At 38.9% G+C, this 24,137-nt stretch overlaps 1 protein-coding gene across 9 annotated transcripts in view; it reads left to right on the forward strand.

Moving 5' to 3' along the window:
- LOC105489137 (lysine demethylase 4C) overlaps positions 1–24,137 on the forward strand; it is a 416,176-nt gene that overhangs the window by 220,981 nt on the left and 171,058 nt on the right. For all 9 annotated transcript variants that reach the window (XR_011612551.1, XR_011612550.1, XM_071077763.1 and 6 more), the window contains 3 exons: positions 1,813–2,051; positions 4,006–4,328; positions 8,326–8,434. Coding sequence is in view for 7 of the 9 variants with exons in the window: in XM_071077763.1 (XP_070933864.1) it covers positions 1,813–2,051; positions 4,006–4,328; positions 8,326–8,434 (671 nt within the window). In the remaining 2 variants the exon portion in view is untranslated. The remainder of the gene's footprint in view (positions 1–1,812; positions 2,052–4,005; positions 4,329–8,325; positions 8,435–24,137) is intronic.

Below are 24,137 nucleotides of genomic sequence, written 5' to 3' on the forward strand. Positions count from 1 at the left end.
TTTGTTAGTAGGTCAGGACCAACATTTTAAAATGAGGTGGTAAAATAGAATAAAAACGATTGTAGTGCTTCCTCTGTGGTAAGGGCAAATATTCACTCATGACGTGTGAGTATGTGTGTCTGTGGTATGTAGTGCCACTATCTGAAATGTATAACTCACTGTGTGTTACATTCAAGAAGAGTTTGAGAAATACTAATTTGGACAGTCAGTGTCTTTGATAAATGTGTTAATTCATAGCACGAAAGAACCCAGCATTGGAAGGAGGCAGTATCCAATCCTGAGTTCAGAATACATACCAGTAGAACATCTTGAACATTGTTCTTTAGTGGATGGAAAACACAATATTTTCATTAGGTGTATGACTTGGTTTCCAGTTATTAACCACAGTGGGCCTTTTGGGTTGATAGAGACCATAGATTTATGACACTTGAAGAGATCGAAATGCTTGTCAGTAGGTTCAAATAATCAATGGAACTTGCTTACCTAGTTAGAAAGCCTGACTATGGGCTTGTTTAATATGCTCAGCCTTGTGGCTTGATATTTAGAGATTATTGATCTCCCTTTGGAAATATCCCATTTAGGGAAGTCTGATGAAGGAAATGATTCCTTGACGTCTCAAGCACATGTCAGCCTTCTTTTTTTTCACACGTACTACACTGTTTATAATGTTGAGATTTTCCCACATCAGCCAATGCATGGATTTGCAACAAAAGTGATGATGGTGATGACAGTACTACTACTGTTACTGCCATCAGCAGCAGGGAAAGCTGATTTATATAGGTTATCGCTGGCCACCCTATTCTCTGCAATCTCTGACATCGTACAGTGCTTAGTCCTGTGGTAGTTTCTCGGGTGTGTGTAATACATATGGGTGTGTTTTGGACACTGTTGCTTTGAGTTGATTTGTAATTGTTCCTAGTTGTTAGGAATGTTTGTTTCATATGTAAAAAGCATATATGCCAAAGCTATCAAGTGACTAGCTGGAAAATAGAGAGGAAGAAGATAAAAATTGTGTTCACTCTGAAAATAGTATGTTGATGTATGATGTTAAATACGTAAAATTAGGCTGAATGTGGTGGCTCATGCCTGTTATCCCAGCACTTTGGAAGTCTAGTGAGGGAGGATCACTTGAGGCCAGGAGTTCTAGACCACCCTGGGCAATATAGTGAGACAGTGTCTTTATGAAACACACACACACACACACACACACCCCCACACCCACCCCCACCCGCACCCACACCCACAACCACGTACCAGTTAGCCTTGTTTCTGTTTTAAATCCTTTAGCTGTTGATGAATTGACATTTAATTTGAACTATTTTCATACATACCTGATAATTATACAAAACTAAATGAAAAGTAGTCAGTGGTTTACCTTGAAATATAAAAAATTTACTTTTAGCACTAGCCTTACAGGATATCCTGATTTTTCATTTATTTTCTTCATTATCTAAATATTTTATTGATTGATTTTATTTCTCTCTCATTTCAACATTTTTTACTTTATTTTTATTTTCAGACTTTTAAAACGTTGCTACAAAATTTTAGCAATGGCCCTTTTTCAAAATAATGTTTAATAATCAATTATTAACAGTTGTGTGAATTTTAAAATTTTATTGATTGATCTGAGAATTGTTCTTAAGATTTTGATTTCAAATTTAATCTTTCAGTTGTGAACATTGACTTGGCATAGTGATTAACAATGTCAGTTTTTTCCTTCTTTAAGCAAGTGAAAATGACATTTATATTGGGATGTGTTTTTCATATCCATTGCAGACATCCCGCTCTGACCACTGCTTCTCTTGTTGACAGCTTCCAGTGTGCTAGATCTACCTCTAAAAGGCCTAAGGCTGAGGAGGAAGAGGAAGTGTCAGCTGAAGTCGATGGGGCAGAGGTCCCTAACCCCGACTCAGGCACAGATGACCTCAAGGTCAGTGAAAAGTCAGAAGCAGCAGCGAAGCTGAGGAACACAGAAGCACCTTCAGAAGAAGAGTCCTCTGCTAGCAGGATGCAGGTGGATCAGAATTTATCAGATCATATCAAACTCTCAGGTGAGAAGATGGTTGATTATGTTTCACATATAAGTAGTAGGTGGTTGATGATCAGATGTCTTAAGCCGATGTTCACTATGACAAGTATCTGACTAGTCCACATAGCTTAATCAATAATCTACCCAAAGTCATGGGGTAACTCAACCAAGAGTCCCAGGGGATATTATACAAAGCCTCACTGCTGTGTGTCGCAGAATTGTGAGACAAGCAGCCTGCAGTGCCTATTTGGTTTAATAAAAAAGAAGAGACTAAAATGATTATTATTTATTTTTTTTTTTTAGTGCAACTCAATTTACAATATACGTTTTTGGAAGGCTTCTTTTGAATTCACATGAGTAGAGAAAACCAATTATCGATAATTCTTTGTAGATTCTTAGCTTTCGACTTAAGAAGAAAATAAAGATCAAGGTTTTAAGAACAACAACAATAATAAAAAGTCAACCTAGTGAAATGACATGTATAGTCCCCTCGCTTCTCTTCTGTACTAAAGCAATTGTCTAAAAATCTCAGCTACTTTGCCTTTTCTCCCTTTGGTAGCATATTTTTCTGAAACTGCTTTAATGATTTGCCTCTTTCATATTTGTTGGAGTTTTTGTCTCGTAATAATCATGCTAATTCCTGTGTTCCTCTCATACCTCTCATCCTGTAAATCCTTCCTCATGGGATTCCCCACTCTGCCAGAATCTGACTCCCTCTGCTGCTTCCCCCTCACTCATGGCACCATTGCTCTTGCCTGGACGACTGCAGCAATTGCTTCCTTCTTATTCAGGAGTGTCAGCTGTAGTCACGCCAGCTAGTCAGTTCTCCAGGTGACCATCAGAGTGATCCTTTAAAAGAAAAAAGCTTAGGTCTTCTCACTACCATCTTCGTAGTATTATTCCACCTACAATAAAAGAAAAAGTCCTCATATAGTCCTGAACTGGTCCTCAGCTGCTTCTCCAGCGTCATTGCCTTTGCTCTTGAAATAGCTGTGTGGATAGAGTTGAAACCACAGAACTTTAAAAAAATGAGTTTATGTTTTGGTGGAGAGCTAGGCAAATAACCACATAATTACAATCCAGTGTGGTAAGTAGCATTATAGAGATCGCTTAGGATGTTGCTGGTTTACCAAGGAAGGACTTCAAACACACAAAAGCTGGAGAGCCAAGGTTTCTTGGCAAAGGTGATATCTGAATTGAGTTTCGATGAATGGATACGAGATAGCAAGGTAGAGAAGGTAGCGAAGGGAATTACAACAGATGCAGAAAAGAGAGTTAGGCAATACATATGGATATTTCATTATGGTCCTTTTTTTTTTTTTTTTTTTTTTTTTTTTTTTTTGAGACAGACTCTCTCTCTGTCACCCAGGCTGGAGTGCTGTGGCACAATCTTAGCTCACTGAAACCTCTGCCTCCCAGGTTCAAGCAATTTTCTTGCCTCAGCCTTCTAAGTAGCTGGGACCACAGGTGTGCGCCACCATGCCCAACTAATTTTTATATTTTTAGTAGAGCTGGGGTTTCGCCATGTTGGCCCGGCTGATCTCGAACTTCTGGCCTCAAGTGATCCACCTGCCTTGGCCTCCCGAAGTGCTGGGATTACACATGTGAGCCACCGTGCCCGGCCCCTCATCATGCTTTCTCTTACACTATGTTTAATTAGCTAGTTTATGAATTGCTGGATGGTTTTGCCTAAGGGCCCTCAATTTCATTAGTTCTGTCACTCTATGGTTCTTTGCACATTGATCTCCAGGTTTTGAACCCTGGCATAATACTTAAATAGAAGAACTGGATTGTTCAGAATCAGAGCTAGTATGTTTGGGTACAAATGAGGCTTGTTTTGTGTGTGTGCATGTATGTGTGTGTGCATGCGTATGCATGTGTGTGTAAGATATGGAATCAGTTGGGAATAATTTACTAATTCTACTTCGTAATAATACAATGCAAGATTTATTAACAGTCTTCTGTTTTATCCTCAGGAAACAGCTGCTTAAGTACATCTGTAACAGAAGACATAAAAACAGAGGATGACAAAGCTTATGCATATAGAAGTGTACCTTCTATACTCAGTGAGGCTGATGATTCCATTCCATTATCTAGTGGTTATGAGAAGCCCGAGAAATCAGACCCACCCAAGCTTTCATGGCCAAAGTCACCTCAGTCATGCTCATCAGTGTCAGAGAGTAATGATGTGTTAACAGAGGAAGAAGAGAGTGATGTGGAGAGCCATGGGAATGGCCTTGAACCTGGGGAAATCCCAGCGGTCCCCAGTGGAGAGAGAAATGGCTTCAAAGTCCCCAGTGTATGTGGCAATATCCATTTTTACCATATTCATTATATGGTGAGAGCACATTTTGAAAACAACATTCTGTGCACTGAAATCCTCCTTTAGGGCACAGATAAATAACATTTTACATTTGTGGGTCTTAATCATATTCATTCAGTAACTGGGAGGTAAGCCTTCTGTGAGCTGTGGCTCACATAATGATAATTCAGCACACGCAGCTTATGGCCACGTGTCGACGCTTGGTTGTCTTTTTTTGTTAAAAAATTAAACTCTTTATTTTGAGGTAATTGTAGGTTCATATGCAGTTGTGGGAAATAGTGCACAGTGATTCTTTGTACCCTTTACTCAGTTTCTCCCAATGCTACCGTCTTAGAATACTATAGTACAAAGTCACAGTCATATTGACATTGATACAGTAAAGATTACAGAATTGTTCTGTCACTTGCAGAAGAATTCACCTGCTGGGCACTGACTACTTCCTGCTAATAGTTAATTCCTCCTGGTCCCAGCCTTCCCACAGCTTCTGTTTCAGTGTCAGAACTCACCTGGTCGTGCTTTCTTCTTACTCTTTCCTCATGGACCCTGAATCTCAGGACCAGGGTGACCTTTCTTGTCCTGCCCCCTCCTCGAAAGAGGTCTCTGCCTCTGAGGAAAGACCCCTCTGTGTTATTTAGCTTCCCATTGTGACTTTTTGGAAAATTGTACAATATTGTCCTTGTGCAGTATTACTATTCCATATTCAGTAGAAACTGTCCATGTAGCCATAAGAGTGGATCAGGGGAGCTAGGACTGTCTGTAGCAATTGTCAGAATTCAGTGCTTTTTTTGATGTATCCACCCTTGATTAGGGAATTCAAGTGGATGAGGAAGGAGTAATTGTTTGAACTGACAAGTTGCGCTGGCTGCAGAACAGACACTGCTCCTGCTCGTTTCAACTCAAAACAGGTCTTTGTGTCCCTGAGTAGGAGCAAGGGAGGTTGTATAAGGATAGCAGCTTTAAATACCCTGCTTCTCATCAGTCGCAAAATGTTAATTAAATAAACTTTTCTGATTTGACCTAATAGCGTTTATCTTTTTATGTAGAATTGTATATCTCATTGAATTTATAAAACATGAAAGATGAAAAAAATATGGTCTGGTTTCTTTGAAGAGGCACCTAAGAGTAGTCTGAAAATGGCATTCACATACTAGTAAGCAAAATTTACAACTTTGGCCAAATGTGGTGGTTCATTTCTGTAATCCCTGCACTTTGAGAGACCGAGGTGGGAGGATCCCTTGAGCCCAGGGGTTCGAGATGAGCCTGGGCAACATGGTCAGACCCTGTGTCTACAAAAAAATTAAAGAAAAATTTAGTGGTGTGTGCCCGTGGTCCTAGCTACTAGGGAGGCTAAGGTGGGAGGATCACTCGAGCTCAGGAATTTAAGGCTGCAGTGAGCTGTGATCCCACCACTGTGCTCTATCCTGGGTGACAGAGTAAGAGACCCTGTTTCTTAAAAACAAAGACGGGGGTACAGGTGCAGTGGCTCACGCCTGTAATCCCAGCACTTTGGGAGGCCGAGGCGGGCAGATCACGAGGTCAGGAGATCAAGACCATCCTGGCTAACACGGTGAAACCCCGTCTCTACTAAAAATACAAAAAAATTAGCCGGGCCTGGTGGTGTGCGCTTGTAGTCCCAGCTACTCGGGAGGCTGAGGCAGGAGAATAGGGTGAACCCAAGAGGCGGAGCTTGCAGTGAGCCGAGATCGCACCACTGCACTCCAGCCTGGGGGACGGAGCGAGACTCTGTCTCAATAAAAAAAGGAAAAAAAATTTACAACTTAATTTCATGAATGAGTTAAATGTAGCCGAGCAGATATTCTTTGGACAGGTGAGTGAGTCAAATGCCCGCTTTAGTTACATTTAGTGACATTCTTTAAAGTAGAATGGAGCTGAAAGGTTCAGATTTCTTTGCTCTCAAGGAAGGTGATTATAGATCTAGTGCTCTTTTCCTTCATCTTTATCATTTCCCAAGCAAAGACTGACAGCAGGGAAACCAACATTGCTATTGAAGGTTGAGAGGCTTGGCTTGCCCGTAAGAATAGCTGCATGACATTCTTTTCTTACATCGTGGTGTTGGATAACTCCTAGATGTAATACCGCCCCACTTAATTTTTGTGTAGTTTTGGTCAGTGTTTTTTAGTCTTCAGTGTAATGCTCTGTGTATGCTGATAGTTGCTAGTGTTAGTTGATCTACTCAGTAAGTATTAAGGTTATTTTTTAAACTCTGTCTACCCATCCATCCATCCATCTTGGGCTCCGTGCTGTGCCTGGAACACACCACATATGTTCTCACTTTACGTGCTATTCTTGCTCCCCCAAATACTCCTCCCCCAGATAATCATGTGTATGCACTCAAAGTTCCCCTCAAGTATCACTGTATCAGAAAGGCCTTCTCTGATTACCCTATAAAACTGCCCCTCCCCATCACTTTCTGTTCCTTTGTCCTTTATTTTTCTTCGTTGCATATTTACCGAGTAGTATCTGATAAATACAATTTATTCATTTATTATATATTCCCTTACACCTCTATAATCTATGCTTCTTGAGAGCAGAAACCTGATGTAATTTATCCTGTTACAGCTCCAGCTATGACAACAGTATGGTGCACAGTAGTGTGGTGATATTTCTTCTTGGCTGAGTTACAATTTCCCATGTTGTTTTTTAGCTATTATAAACATAGATAGCTGTCATCCTATATTGCATTTGTCATTCTTTTCTTATTCCTAGCTTTGATTACAATGGTCTTACACATTTTCTTAGAATCATATGTTGGAGTCAGAGGCCAGAGTAGTTTCTCTGTATCTGGCCACTGCTTCTTCAGCTTACCAGGAAGAAGACTAAGATTGTTTTCTTTCATAGTCACCTCTTGATGTAAGCCCGCTGGGTTCAAACTCTCTCTGATATCCTCTTTCCCCTCCCCGTGCCTTTAAAAATTTTGTGTTGTGCAAGCAAGAGAGCTTAAACGGTGGGTCCTAGCTGGAAGGTGTACGGATACACATGACTTTCTACCTGGGAAAGGAATATATAGTCTGTAAATCCCAGGACAAAAAAATCATTGGTAAAATTTAAGTGGTTTCAACATGGCATTAATGTATCATTTAAAAAGAGAATACTTTTGGTTTCTTGTTTGACTGTTTATGTATGTGATCTAGAAGTGGTGATTCATTTCTGAATGGAAAGAAGTATACAGCCTCAACTTTGCAGGATTGTCTTCTCTGGGAGGATAGAAAATAAAATTCCTTGCTAAATGTTAACATAGGAACATCTTAGAGGTGATCAAGAGCCACAGTCCTGTATTTTTATGAATGCAATCTTAGATTTACTTATTTATTTTTGGAGACAGGGTCTTGCCCTGTCACCCAGGCTGTTGTGTAGTGGTGTGATCTTGGCTCATTGCAGCCTCGACCTCCTGGACTCAAGTGATCCTCCCACCTTAGCCTGCTGAGGAGCTGGGACCACAGGCATATGCCACTAGACCTGGCTAATTTTTTTTTTTTTTTTTTTTTTTAATTATTGACACGGAGTCTCCCTGTGTTGCCCAGGCTAGTCTCAAGCTCCTGGGCTCAAGTGATCCTTCTACCTTGGCCTGCCAAAATGCTGAGATTACAAGCATGAGCCACTGTGCCTGCCTATAATCCTAAATGTAGATTAGTTGTAAGACCTTTAGAAAACTTGCTAACTGCTTAGCTTATTGCAGGTTTAATAGGCCTACCCTGCCCTACAGCTTGTGTTTTAATACAAAGTAGAAGAAGAGTTAATTGACCTCTGGGTAAAATTACTAGAATTGATTCCTATTTCTTTTGACCTTAAGGTTAAATTTCTTAAAGGACTAATTCCTCAAGAGGTAAACAGCCACAAGATTTCTTAAACATTAAGTTATAAATCGTTGTGAACGGTAGGTTTTTTTTTTTTTTTTTTTTGGTAGGTTGTTTTTGATAATGGTATTTCTCCACCATTTTTGTTCTGTAACTAGATAACAGAGGGAGAGAACAAAACTTCTAAGAGTTGGCGCCATCCACTTAGCAGGCCTCCAGCAAGATCCCCGATGACTCTTGTGAAGCAGCAGGCACCAAGTGATGAAGGTGAGATGGTGACCCTTTTAGGATTTTTTTTTTGGTATGTAAAACAAACTATTGTAGAAAAATTGCTGGATAGAAAAAAAAATTCAACAAGTAACAAATACATACTATTAGGAGATCATACATAATAAACAATTTACAGGTAAAAGGAATTTGGAACTTAAAGAGTCACTTCATATAAGCTAGCCTTATTACTGGTAAAAGTCTTCCAGGTTTATGTCATGGGATAAAATCAGTCGGCCTTGACATATGTTTTAGGGTTCTACAGAAGAAGCTGAGACTCATTTCCTAAACATGCTGGATTTTAGAGTTAACATGCTATAGGTTTCTTTACAGTGTCTTTACTTTTAACTTGAACTCTTTACATTAATTTAACCACTTTCAGTAAAAATCTATGTGCCATATCCTTTTCCGTATCCTTTTGTAACTGGTGTGGGTCGAAACATCCTTTTTCCTTCACTAGATTGCTGTGATGCAGCTGGATGTAGTGTAGTTTCATTTATAATCATTTACCATTCCTGGATGTAAATTTATCTTTTTCCACTTTTTGTCCTTTTTTAAGACAGGGTCTCGCTCTGTTATTCATGCTGGAGTGCAGTGGAAGGTGATCACGGCTCACTGCAGCCTCAACCTCCCAGGCCTAAGCGATCCTACCTCAGCCCCGCAAGCAGCTGGGACCACAGGCATGCACCATCACGCTTGGTTAATTTTTAAAAAAAAAATTTTTGTAGAGATGGGTTTTGCTATTGCCCAGGCTAGTCTTGAACTCCTGGGCCCAAGCAGTTCTCCTGCCTCAGCCCCACAAAGTGCTGAGATTATAAGCATTAGCCACTGCGTGCCTGGTTACCCTTCTTACCTTTCTTTCATAAAAAAGAAATTTTTATTTCCTCAAATTAAAAATCAGATCCCTGACTACTAAGTGTCTTGTAAATGTCTCTTAGCATCATGAAGGCCTTGTTTTTTCTGTGTCTAGAGGATTAATTCAGGCAGGCTTTCTGTTAAGAATCCTTCTCTGAAGTATTCTCCAGTTTTACTTATGGAAATTATTAACTAAGGTCACATGTCTGTGAGAATGCTGTTAAGTGAGTAACAAGAAGCTCAAGTTTCTTGTTTAAATAAATTTATCAGAGTAGATATCTTTCACAGATTTTTTCCCCTCTTTCCCTCACTTTTCACTTACGTTCTATGTTTAGTTAGAAAACAAGATCATGGCTGGGCATAGTGACTGATGCCCATAGTCCCAGCTACTTAGGAAGCAGAGGTGGGAGGATTGCTTGAGCTCGGGAATTTGAGACCAGCCTGGGCAACTCGGGGAGACCCTGTATCATAAAAAAGTAAAACTATCATGAATGTAGGGATTAGGGATCATAGTAGTTTCTATAAAACCAACCCATGGTTGAATTCTAACTCTTGTAATAGAAGTAATGCGACGTATTTGCATTTATTTCTGTATATCACAATGTTGAGTTTTTTTTTTTTTTTTTTTTGCTACTTTATTATACCCAGTACAAACTATTTTCCCTTTAGTGTTAAGACAATTATATGACAATTCTGTGTAAAGTAATTAATACTTAATGTACAATAGTCATGATTGTAATTACCCTTTCCCATGGTAGACTCTCTTCAGTATAACTTTTCTGAAGGGAATAGGCTATGCTGAGGCTGTACCAATACGTGGAAAAGGCTGCTTTCTCCTCTGTCCTTATTTGCCTAGGAAGTTTATTTTGATATGGGCCATCATAAATTGGCCCAGAGTTTCTTTTTGGAAAGCAGCTCTGATTTCAGTTTGTATAGCTTGCAAAATTTATAAATGGATTGGTTTGATGAAGTCGTCTCAAGGGTTTGAGGTTAAATATTTTGTAGAAATGATGATTGTAGCTTTTGCAACAGTCTTTCTTTCCTTTCTAGTATGTTAAGGACCCCTGGTGACCTCTGGGGATTTTTCAGAATTGATTAGAAAAATCAGAGAAGTTTTGTGATGGCTTAAGGTTTTTACAAGCTTTCCAACTGAGAACAGAGAATATTCTGTTGCCTGAAGTAAATTATTTGCATCACTGGGAACTTGAATGTTACCTCAGCCATTTGCCTCTGTGTCTAAGTTGCTTGCAAAGTTGAAAGTGAATAAACGTTATCATTGTTAGATTGTGGTGTGCAGTGAGTTTTGTGCTCACTGGGAGCGTACAATTCCAAATCCATCTTGTTTTGGGGATTTTCTGCGCTCACTAGTCTGCTCCTTTTGCACTCCTCATATATAGGAACATAACTATATTAGAGCATCGGAGAATTTTGCATCTTTAAACAACAATCAGTGTCTTCTATTGGTGAATGAGCGTTTCTCTATTGAAGCTGGAAAGTTTCTCCCTAACAGAAAGGCTGCACAGGGGAAAGTGACTTGGTCCAGGACCTCTGGGAGCTGCTATGCCACTGAGAGATGAGCCACTTGTACATTGCTCTTCTCTTTAGGACAGTGCAGTGGCTCTTTGATACTCAAATAACCTGAAATGCCATAGATCATTCTGACTGGTGGCACATCCTGTAATTACAGGATCAGGAACGACTTCATGACTCTTAGCCTGTTATTTTCTGGGAAAAGATTTTCCATGTTGAACAGCAAAACATGAAATTTGGTGGTGGTGGAGAAGAAGGGTCTATATAATAAAAGAATGATGATTAGAATGTGTCTTTACATAAAAATTAGCATCTAACTTACTCTTTTTTGATGAAAAATAATCTTAAATATATACTGCATGTTTATATTTTATAATTTAAATGAAAATACTGAACTCCTCTTTTTTTCTTTTAATTGAAATGTTTTTCAGTTGCATTTTTTTCTAAGGTTAGACAGCTGGATAAGGTGACTGAAACTTCAATTGAAATTCTGTTTAATGCCCAGTTGTTTAAAAATTATACAAATGTATTGAAACCTAGACTGATAAGCAAAGCTGTTTGGGTTGTTTTATTCTCGAAGCATCCAGGATATGTAGGTATTCTTCTGTTGCCATTTGTTGATATTATTGGCATATTCCTGCTCTTTTCTGAGTTCACTGTCCATAGGGAAGGAGGATGTATATGAAGTGCATGGGTGAACTGTGCATGCTCTCGTGCACCCATGCACTTAGGGGAGAGGGTAATGCTCTTTCTCTGGCCATGGAACATATTAGAAGTGATGAACCCTGAGGGGCAGCCAGCTTAGAAATCTGTGGCAGTATTTCTTTCTCTTTCTTTCTGTCTGTCTGTCTGTCTGTCTGTCTTGTTTGTTTTTGGTTGGTGAGGATGCCTGCTCAGAAGCTCTCATGTTTCCTGGAATTGTAAACTGCTTCATTACAGGTTAAATGCTCAATTTCTCTGTGTGGCTTTGAAGCCAGTTGTCATTCAATGCTACCTTCTCTCTAGCTTCATTTTCCTCAACTTTCCTACATGAGTCTTCCTTTCTGTTTAGACCGTCAGTTCCTTAACTTTTTAGCACCAGGCACTGGTTTTGTAGAAGACAGTTTTTCCATGGATGGGGGTGGGGGGATAGGGGTGGATATGGTTTTGGGATGAAGTTGTTCCACCTCAGATCATCAGGCATTAGATTATCATAGGGAGTGTGCAACCTAGGTCCCTTACATGCAAGGTTCACAAGATGGTTTGTGTTCCTATGAGAATATAATGCCACTGCTGATCTGACAGGAGGTGGAGCTTAGGCCTCTCTGCTCACCTCTTGCTGTGTGGCCTGTTTACTAACAGGCCACAGACTGGTACTGGTCTGTGGCCCGGGGGTTGGGGACTCCTGATTTAGACAACTTCTTCCTTACCCTCCCCCTGCTGCTTTTGCTTCCATGCATTTGCCCAGGCTGTTACATTACCTGTGGCACTCTTTTCCTTCTTGGAATGTTTCAATCCCTTGTCACCCCTCACCTCTCCTCTTCCACCTCTCCTGCCCATAGACTCCATATGTGCTTGGTTCTCTTGCACCACTGATCACCTTACACTGTGATATGTTCTTTGTCTTCCATGTGTCTGTCTCCCCACTCTCATTCCTCTCCTTTGCTTCCCCTATCATGCTTTTGGTAGTGAACATTTCACTGCAATCATGGTAGCTTAAATCACGGATTCAAGAGCAGGAATACCCTGGATAAGGCAATCACTAATCCTTGAAATCAGCCATTAAAAAGTTAAATACCTCAATGTGTTACATACTGTCATATTAAAAGAAAAATGTAAATCGTTGTCCAGGAAATAGTCTCCCTATATATGTGTATAGAAAAACATGTTGTTTTAATTACCTGTAGAAATGTGATAAATTATATATTTAATATGTCAGCTCTTTCAGTTTTGTATCTTGACAGAATTGAAAATCTCTTTACCACTGTACCAGCTTCTATAATTACCTCAAAGTTAAAATGCAGCTGACCCATTGCAGATGTGGCTGGTGCCTTGGAGTTTGAGGGCTTTGGAGCTGTGACATCACGTTGGGTCAGTAAGTGACTCTTTCTTAAGGACTAGTTTATTTAGGCTATGGTGGTTGTACAGGCTACGGTGGTCCTGAGAGTGATTTTTTTTTTCCCACCCACAACAAAGGAATGATGCATACACAATTGTCTTCAGCACGTTAATTAGAGAATGGGTTTTTTCCTAGGATTTTTTTTTTCTTTTGATTGCTGAGAAAGGAGTGTTGTATGAGGAAGAAAAGAAGAAAGATCAAGACTAAGTCAGTTCAGGAGAAGTCCCTAGTAAACTTAAATTTCCTACTCTTTGCAATTTGTATTTCTGTTGTTTTATAAAACCATTCTTTGAAACATAAATGTGTATAGAATGTTTTCAAAGTATCATGTTCAGCACTCTCGGGATAATGCATCCAATATAAGGTTAAGTGGGAAAATACAGTTCAACTAGGTTTGTTTACATTGGAAACATTTTGAGGCAAGTAATTATCTTTTGATGGTTTCAGAAAGTACTTACACCTTTGCAGGTTTTAATTTTTTTTTTTTTTTTTTTTGAGATGGAGTCTCACACTGTCACAGGCTGGAGTGCAGTGGCGCCATCTCAGCTTACTGTAAGCTCCGCCTCCTGGGTTCACGCCATTCTCCTGCCTTGGCCTCCCGTGTAGCTGGGAGTATAGGTGCCCGCCACCACACCCGGCTAATTTTTTGTATTTTTAGTAGAAACGGGGTTTCACTGTGGTAGCCAGGATGGTCTGGATCTCCTGACCTCGTGATCAGCCCACCTTGGCCTCCCAAAGTGCTGGGATTACAGGCATGAGCCACTGTGCCTGGCCCTGCAGGTTTAAAATTTTAAAATATATTTAGGGGGTACAAGTGCAGATTTATTACATGGATATACTGCATAGCGGTGAAGTCTGGACTTATAGTCTAACCATCACCTGAATAGTGCACATTGTACCCATGAGGTAATTAATTTCTCATCCCTTACCAGCTTTGGCATCTGTGTTTGCTGCCTTGCTGCCCATTTTGATATCATTCAGACTCACAAATGTTTTAAGCCATGGCATGCTTCTTCTCACTAGCATTCTCATCAGCAGCACTTTAATCGTGCTGATGGCAACTCCAGAACTTCCTTTGAAGTGACGTTGGGCTAATAATCATCCTGCATTGACATCATTATCTGAACATGTGCTTTATCACACCCCTGCCCCTGTTCTCCTGGCCTCATGGTGCATTGTTTGTTCTTTGACGCTTTCATCCTGCACATGTGTGCATTTGTTTCCCAACATTTCTTATTTTACTACATTGTTTTCAATTAAAAAGTGAAAAATTGTTTTCAATAAAAAATTTCCAGCTTTTGCTACTGTTACTTCTAGTCTGCTCATTGCTTTTGTGCTTACTGTGTATCCAATCCCCTTGGTTAAGAGATGAGGTTAATGATGTTTCTAATGCAATTGTAAACTAAGGACAAGCAGTGCTAGTGTACAGTGGACTTTGTGAACGTGGCATTTGCTGACACAGTGATACTGCTCTGCTCAGCGATTCCCACCATGTGCTAGTGGTGAGTATAGCTAACATACTTGTGCTGACAGTGGAGTTTTGTTGGAGTCTGTGAAAGTTAACTGGAAAATTTATAAGAAAATTGCAAGACTGTTATTAGGTGATTTTCATTTTATTTTTTATGCTGATAATTTTTCATATTTTCTGTAACAAACATTTCTTTTGTATTTGTCCAAACAAGTGTTTTTTACAGAGACTAGGCGTATCAATATGATGGAGTAGGTTACCTGATAATCCCCTAGCTATAAAACAACTAGAAATAATGGATAGTATAAAATAAACAACTTTTATACGTGCATAGAGAGGCAAAAATAGCACAAAGGATAATACCTCTCCATGCCAACAAATCAGGGTCAGTCGGCTCCAGCACTCTATTCACTGTGTGATGTCTCGGTGCCTGCGTTTACAAAGTAGTGATGGTAGCAGCACCTGCCACATGGAGGAGTTGTTTTGAGGGTTAAAAAGTGTTTGGCACATAATGACTGTTTGTTGTTGCTGTTGTAAGGAGGTGGAGAAAGTGACCGCTGATTGGTAAGGGAGAGCCACGTTGTGGCCGTTTAGGAGAAATTTGCCAGGACCATAATGGATGCAGAGCAATCAGAACTAGGATGCCAAACAAAGGACCTCTCAGACATTCTGAGCTGGAGTCTTAAAAGCCTACACCTTTACTTAAGTACACACTTGAGAAAAAGAAAAAGTGGAAAACAAAATCAAGAAACAAACAAAAACAAGAGAGCTTGCTTGCCTGAAACTTAGGCTTGGGTGGTGAAGGGCAATATGATAGAAGAGAAAGTTATTCTAAGAATTCCTACCCATGTGGTCAAATTTGTACCTCTTCTTCTAAGTGAGAAATTTAAAATGAAACTTAGGCTGGCGATTAATGCCTCTAGGGCATCTGGCACAAGCAGTTGCAAAATCTTTGAACACCCCCTGAATAAAAGTCTGGTTGACTAACAGTCAATAGATTGTGGAGTCTTGACTTTGTGCTTTATATGTTTTTTGACTTTGGGTAAATCTTCTCTCTGCCCTTTTTCCTCCTGCGTAAAATTTGAGGCTTGGTCATGAATGATAAGTGTTCCTAACCTGTAAGTTCATGTATGGATTTTGGGCATTTTGAATCTCCTGAAATAGCATGTGGTGACAGGTTGAGGGCCGCTTTTCCAAAGAGCTGATTGCCATTAATCTAAAGTTTTACTTACAACTCTTCAACTATAATTTTACGATTTCTAGAATAAGTAACACAGAAAGTTGGAAAGATGCAGATAACCAACTGTACTGTGTTTAGTCAAGTGCAGAGGCGACCTCATCCATTAATACAAGTTTGAATATTGGCAATATTCAGATTAAAGCCCTGGTTTTGGGTCAGATTTTCTCTCATCTGAATTGTCTGAATAACTCTTTATCAATCATCACTTCAGCAAGTGCACTACTGTAATGAGCTGTTAAGCATCTTTTTGAAATTAAAGACAGCTTACGCCCTGATCCCTATCTCTGTAGTGTCTGCATGCCTTGAGGATTAGATTAAGAGTGTATTTCAGGCAATGTTACAGTAATTTATTTCTTGCAAAGTCTGTATATATATAATATTTCATTCAGTAGTGGATTGAATATTTAAATATAGAGATGGAAGAGGTGGAATTGGAGATCTTTCTTGGTGTTTAACCATCATTTAACCCATCTAACCCAGGTTTTCTGTTGTTTTGAAGAATAAAATGTATACATTTATTCACTTTTAAGTAAGTGAAATCTCAGGAAGTCCTGTTTGACAAATTTGATTACTTCCCTAAGTAGTTTTCTCTAGTTCACAGTTCTTTTATTAGAACAATTGTTTATAGGCCGGGCATGGTGGCTCACGCCTGTAATCTCAGCACTTTGGGAGGCTGAGGCGGGCGGGTCATCTGAGGTCAGGAGTTCGAGACCAGCCTGGCCAATATCGCAAAACCTTCTCTACTATAAATACAAAAATTAGCTGAGTGTGGTGGCGTACGCCTGTAATCCCAGCTACTCGGGAGACTGAGGCAAGAGAATCGCTGGAACCTGGGAGGTAGAGGTTGCAGCGAGCTGAGATTGTGCTCTTGCACTCCAGCCTGGGCAACAGAGCAAGACTCTGGTTCCAAAAAACAAACAAACAAACAACAAAAAATCAAGTTTTTATAAGCAATTGAATACTAAACTGGTCCTATGTGTGTTTTCCCAGGACTAGAACAGCCCACTGATTGCACTTCATTCTAGGCTGTTGTTTTTCTGGCATTGCCTGGGATTTCCTGTGGTATTTTCTGAGTACTTCACCCCCTGTCTTGTAGTCATGGTCCTGCTGGTACTTTTAGTACACAAGCTGGCTCTTAGACACTTTGCAATTGTCCCTCAAACAAAAGGACATTACTTAGAAGTGAAATTTAGAAAGAGAACTAGAAATCAAAGAGTTAGAATTTAGAATTGGCTGTTACCCTTTACCTTTTGTAGATAGGTGTTTGGGGAAAATTATGCCCTCCTGCTCCTGGCAAGCTGTTACTCTCTCTGTTTTAACTGTATTGATGTAGATTTGCTGCTCTTATTTTAAGGATTTATTAAGTGAATATGTTGACCAAATATAATAATGATGTCTTTTTGATTCAGAAATTATAATATTTTAAGTATTAAATACAAATATTATTTTAAATATTAAAAGCAATCTTTTGGCCGGGCGCGGTGGCTCAAGCCTGTAATCCCAGCACTTTGGGAGGCCGAGGCGGGCGGATCACAAGGTCAGGAGATCGAGACCACAGTGAAACCCCGGCTCTACTAAAAATACAAAAAATTAGCTGGGCGCGGTGGCGGGCGCCTGTAGTCCTAGCTACTCAGGAGGCTGAGGCAGGAGAATGGCGTGAACCCAGGAGGCGGAGCTTGCAGTGAGCCGAGATCGCGCCACTGCACTCCAGCCTGGGCAACAGTGTGAGACTCCGTCTCAAAAAAAAAAATAAAAAAATAAAAAATAAAAGCAATCTTTTGTTTTCCAGATGCTACTGGGTACTTGACTGTCTGCTTTATGGTAGGCAGGCTGCGACCTGGCTTAGTGAAGAATAGGTACATCCCTCATCGAGAGTCTTTCCCCTCTGTAAAAATTCTTTTCCCTGCCAGTTTTGAAAAATAAGTGCTATTTGATGGCTGCTGCATGTCATGCTCCAAATATTATTAATTTTAACATAATGATCTCTTTGTTCCATCAATTCTTTTTAGCTTGAGGTATTACTATACTTTTATAATAAGCCCATTTATAGTTCTGTCTGTTTAAGCAATAAAACAGCAAAGTCAGCAGATTACTAAGTAGATTGGCTTGGAATGTTTGTTGCTAGGTCACAGCCAGTGTTTTCCTGCATTGTGTGGACATAAAACGTTACATGTTGTTGGCATTCAGATAAAATGGATATTTTGTCTAGTGCTTAGGTTTGTAATAATAATTTAGTGCTCTCAGTTTAGCTTGATTTCTGTCGGTAAATTTCACTAGAAGTCCCAGTGGCGTTGATTTTTACTGTAGTATGGTGAATAAAAAAACCACCTCACTTCTATTATGCTAGTGGCTTGGGCAGGTTTTGATTAAATTAGAGACAAAAATGCTGGCTTTATAATTTATGTGATGCTGTTACTTTCTGTACTTTTTACGTTCAATTTTGAAACTTTTCTAAACAATGATTATCATGAAATCTTATGATCAGGTTTCTGAATGTGCTAAAAGCATGGAGATTGTAAGATAATAATAAAGACTTTGATTCTTTTGAGTTCATGTATGCTTTGTTATTTTTTTTAAATTAACTTACAAATAAATTCAACCATAACCTTGTTACTCTTAAAGTCTTGTAGAAAACTACCCAGGAACAGATTTTGATAGCACAATTTCGTGGTACATTCAATTCTTTAGAAAAATAATGATTGTATTAGGTTGTAATGTATATGAAATTGTCAATATTTGAAATTTTTTTTACTCAATGAAAACTGCAATTTCATACAACTCAAGTCTGCTACTTTACATTTTTTCAACCTGAACACAGTTTCTTTTCCTTGGAGACAGAATGTCTTAGCTTTATAGACCACTGAATTAGCACATATTTTGGTCCACATTTTTTTTCATTGATATTTTCACCTTTTCTTTGGTTGTAAAACTAGCTCTGAAGATGGAGAATCAGCATGGAAAGTTTATGTATATTTTAAATTTTAACTTTGTGGTGACTTTATGTCTTCATATTCTTTGTTTTACCACTGGCCAATGAAAACTTAGTCCTGGCTGGCAACATTCTGCAGGTTGGCATTTGTGCACGTTGGTCATAGAAGTTAAGTAAACATGTTCAAGACTTCCAGCTAGTGAATGATTAGAAGATGGCTCTCTTTATCAGCATTTTAATTTTCATAGAGTTGTTTTAGTCCTTTTCCCTTTCGGAGGTGTTAGGTTTCCAGGCTTCAGAGAAATGATGAGATGAGTTATATAAATTCTAGACTGATACTTCATTGTTTTAGTGTTTATGTTCTTTGTTTTGTTTTGCAGAGATTTTTGTTGTGCTTTAAAAAAGTAGAAAGTTAAGGAGAAAGGATTGGCTATGATATGTATATGTGTTTGAGTATTACATAAATATTTCCATAGTTGTTGATAAAGTCTTTTCTTGAGGAGTAAACTGGATAATGCCTTCAAGTGAGTGAGCCATGGATCTGGGTTAAGAATCTTCTTGGGCACCCCCAGGAGAAGATTGAATCTTTTATGAGGTAAAGTTGACAGGACCATGTAATATATTTTGAAGGGAAATGAGAGGAAGAAGATTTATAGCCTCGTTCTCTCCTTATTTCTGTATGCACCCCTGAATAGTCCATGTCCTTATCTTCCTTAGTTGGCATGATGGCCGCCCTATTTGAAGTTCTCTTCTTAGCAGCTGTTTTGTGTGATCTGCCACATGATAACTCTCTATTAGTTGTTGGGTCAAAATAGCTATGATTCCTGCTGTCACATACATAGGTGACCAAAGCTGACTTTTTTTTTTTTTTTTTGGTATGGGGAGCTTCTTTTTCATGTGGATTGCATCATGCTAGTGTTAACAGTTTCTTGCTTGGAGATCTTGTTTTGCCATTTTTTGACTTTATATTATATATGCTGTTAATGAAATAGCTTATGAATCTGGAGGTTTTTCCCATGGGTAGTTTTTGTTTGAGACAGAGTCTCGTTCTGTTACCCACACTGGAGTGCAGTGGCATAGTCTTGGCTCACTGCAGCCTCTGCCTTCCGGTTCAAGTGATTCTCCTGCCTTAACCTCCTGAGTATGTAGGACTACAGGCACGTACCACCACACTCGGCTAGTTTTTGTATTTTTAGTAGAGACAGGGTTTCTCCACGTTGGCCAGGCTGGTCTTGAACTCCTGGCCTCAAGTGATCCTCCTGCCTCGGCCTCCCAAAGTGCTGGGATTACAGGCGTGAGCCACCACACCTGCCTCACATGGGTAGTTTTGAACTCCATAAAGGGACAGGACTGTTGCTTTTAATTTCTTATTTCCAGAATCTGTCATATTATGAAATTCTAGCATATTATGAATTTCATATGCTTAGTCTTTCGCCTGTCTTTGTTTTTTAATTGTAAATAGACAATTTATAATTGTATAAATTTGTGGGGTACTAAATGGTGTTGCGTTTTATTAGTACAATGTGGAATAAGTTAGTTGACTTACATGTCACCTTAAATACATAACATTTTGTGGTGAAAGCATGAGAATTTTACTCTGTTAGCAACTTTAAAATGTATAATACTGTTTTTTCTCTTCAGATCATGTGGCTCTTTCTCCTTTTTCACCTTTCTTTGATTTGATGCTCAGAATATGTTCCTTCTGGTGCCAGGTTGACAGCTAAGTTTCCCAAGGGTATGCCAGCTTTCTTTAGGAGTTTTCTTCTTCTCCTTCCTACCATGATATGAGAATTGACTAAGCTGGTTTCCTCCTATTTGTTGTATACATTACTAGTAACCATTACTTATAATTCTTTTAGATGATGCTAGCATCATTTTTACTGGTAAGGCAATCGAAGCTCATAGACGTGAATTCACTTGCCCTAGATCACAAAGCTAGTAAGTGGTAGATAACAGGCTTTAAATACTGTCTGTTCAGTTCCAAAGTTTACACTCTACACTGTTGTTTTTTAGACGGATGGATGCTATGTCTCCCAGGCTGGAGTGAAGTGGCAGTATCTCGGCTCACTGCAGCCTCCACCTCCCAGGTTCAAGTGATTCTCCTGTCTCAGCCTTCCGAGTAACTGAGACTACAGGTGCCTGCCACCTTGCCTGGCTAATGTTTGTATTTTTAATAGAGACTGGGTTTCACCATATTTGTCAGGCTGGTCTGACCTCAAGTGATCCACCTGCCTCGCCCTCCCAAAGTGTCAGGATTACAGGCATAAGCCACCGTGCCCAGCCCACTCTTTCAACTTTATCACACTAACAACCTCCCTTAGCGGCTAGAATACTGGTAAAAGAAGTTGAAATGGACACATATAAATGTCTGATTATAGCCAGATACCTTTGTTAATAGTGTAGATCAGCTTCCCAGCATTTCTTGTTTTTGTTCATGCATGTTGTAAAATGTATATAAAATATGAGCTGATGTTCTGTAAGAAACTTAAACCACTCTGGTTATGCCATAGTTCCTGGCGAAACCCATTGCCTCAGAGGTAGCATAATTATCATGGCTTTATTTTTTTTTTTTGTAATAGGAATTTTGAAGGTGTGTCCTTTGGAATGTTTTTCTTATTTAAAGTGTATATAGAGTCAGTTGTAATGTATCCTTTTGAAATACTTTGGTATCAGTGTTATTGAGAGGTGATACATAAAGAACAAAACTATATACATCCATTTAATTTCTTAAGTGCTTTAGACTTTAAACTGTAGAATTCTCTGCTATTCATTATTACATTAGCATTTTGGGGGAACTATAATGTAGAATTTTAATTTTTTCTCAATGTCACCACTTCTCAGTAAAATCATACCTAAAGTTCTATAATTTTTTTCTCTTTTGTACTTCTGAACAGAGCTTTATAATATAAACATTTGAAGGTCAGCATTTAAAAAAAAAATCACTTAAATATTGTTTTCATACATTATTCAGTACAGAAATTATAAAGTTCCCAAGTTTGAATCTTTGCCTTTTTGAGTACCTCACTTCTGTACCCACCCCACTATACCCCGCATTTCCTGCAGGATGTTTGAAACCATATATAATGCCTCCCAGGACTGAGATTTTGCTCAGGTACCTGAAATGGAACAGATGCTGCTGTGCTCTTCATAGCAGAGAATGGTGCTGTACCAGCCGAAACACCTCACTGGAGCATCACCCCAAGCAGCAGAATGACTGTGATGACTGGCAGAGGGAAATTATGCTGTAGTGGAATCGATAGCTTTTCTCATCTGCTGAGTTCCATCCACAAGTCCTGGCAGCAGCCCTTTCACAAATGGCCCAAATATTTTTCTTTAGGGACGTCACTTACATGTAACAAAATTTGTTCAAAGAGACTGTCCTGGGTGAGTGAATAAATCTGGCAAAAATCTGTTCTTAAAGCAAGGTTTCCCCCAGTTCATAGTTCCCACCTAATATTATTTTGACAGCAGTTTTTAAAAAACTTTTAAGATGACAAATTTTTATAATTATGAAAACTTAAAAAGCCTCTTTATTCCAGACATTTAACTTTTTTAGTAGAATTGGCAATATTCCCTATGCACGGTTTTGTGCTCCCATTTTTTATTGATTATAATATTATATTCAACTAATATGTTGTATAATGTATATATTCATACTATATATTTCATTAATCCTCAAAAGCATTTCTTCTAAGGCATGCATTATATAGCTATGCCATAATTTATTTGCATATTTTAAAAAAGATTCTTTTGGATACTTTTGTAAAGGACATTAATTTCTTTATTATCATCAATTATATTCAGTGATGTTTTTGAGTGAATGGGAGAATAAAGGCTTTTATTTTTCCTACAAGGCTAAACCTTTTGATGGAAATACTTATGTATAGGAGATAACTTGGTATCTGTCTAGATTGGTTCTGTTCTAATCTGTGTTGTCATCTTAAAAGGTTAGTATTTACGGCATACATTTTAAGAAATTTTCTGAATGGCTGCTGCGGGGTTCTGTCCTGCAGATCCTGACCCAGTGACTGATGAATAAAGTACACTGACACACAGATATTCTGCTTTGCCAGTTCTACAGAGTGTATGGCCACTTAGTCACAGCCGTGGCCCCGACCAGCCAGTGAGACTCACATTTATTTAGTAAAGATTAATTGACAAAGGCTTGAGTCAACACTACGAGAGGGTAATTGACATTGTAGACTTCCAGAGTGTAAAGGAATTAAGCACCCATGGTAGAACAAAGGTTAGTGTTAAGACCACATGAGTAAACAAATAAGTTAGATAAATGCCTCACATTCCTTTGTTTCTACTCTAATTTATTTAACTAAAGGTAAGGGGACTCGGCTGCCTTCAGCCAGATTTATTACCGAAGTTATGTAAACTCTCAGGGCTTCCGAGAGCATTTGTGGCAATTATAACTAAAATTTTTTCCACCAGCCTGACTGAACCCCCACAGACCTTTGCAGAGATTATGTTGGAGGCCTAGAGAGGAAGGATCATCATGTACTGAAGTACTAGGTTGCACATACCAGCAAATAGCAACTTTTGGCTATCTCATATAACTTGTTGGAAAACCCTGACATTTAACTGATCTTGTACTCATCTTACAGATTGAGAAACAGATTTAGAATCATCACCCAACCAAGACCATATAGACTGCATGAATGAAGCATTATTTTAATTTATTCTGATAGGTTGGAGCAGAGCTCTACACTTTTAAAACCATGCTTATCTTAGAATAATTTGGTGACGCTTGGACTAATGTTTTCAAATATATATTTTCTAGTGTGACTTTTTACTTTATGTAAAAGTCATTTTCCTTTTTGTATGAAAAGTAATACAAATTAATGTGTGTACAAAGCAACCAAAAATAAATAACATTAAAATAAATACTGTATGTTTACACAGTTGCTAACAACATCTCCCCAGTGTGACCCTTCCTCACCTTGGGAAGTTTTATTAATCTGCTGGAATACTGCAAATTAGTGTAAGTAGAAAACTTTTGGAGATTCTCTGAATGTCTTAAGATACTCTTTCAGCAAGGCTAACTTTCTTATTAGAACCAGAAAGTTTTTAGTATTTCCTGTGCTTCAAATTAATGGGGCCTCCCCTTCTCTTACCATGTCCTGTGGGATGAGTCTCTTCCAGGCAGACCTCTCTGACTTTTGGGGAATCATTGGGTGAGCATCAGAGGTGATACTGATTGTGTAGTTAATGATCAATGACAAGACAAAATCTAGCTATCCTTTTGAGGTGTTTGAAAAGCAGAATTGTTCATGGTCCTGAGGAGTGGACAGTATGATTTGAATGGCAAGCAGAGAGAATAGCTTTGGAGATGCATTTGAGACACCTTGGAAAGGCTGAGAAGGGAGGGTTGTAAGCAGGCAGTGAATGGCTAATTGCTGTGATTTTACCTGTAGGTAATTGTAGAAGCGGAAGTTGTGGCCAGTTTCTTAATACCCAGCCGGCACACATATAAATCAGATATTTTTGTTTTGACTCATGTTTCTTCTTGAGGAGTATTCTTAGGCTCTGTTTGCAGAGCTATTTCTACTACCTTTGTCCAGGAGTTTTTAATTC

Source organism: Macaca nemestrina, chromosome 14 (assembly GCF_043159975.1).
Source record: "Macaca nemestrina isolate mMacNem1 chromosome 14, mMacNem.hap1, whole genome shotgun sequence".
Classification (NCBI taxonomy): domain Eukaryota; kingdom Metazoa; phylum Chordata; class Mammalia; order Primates; family Cercopithecidae; genus Macaca; species Macaca nemestrina.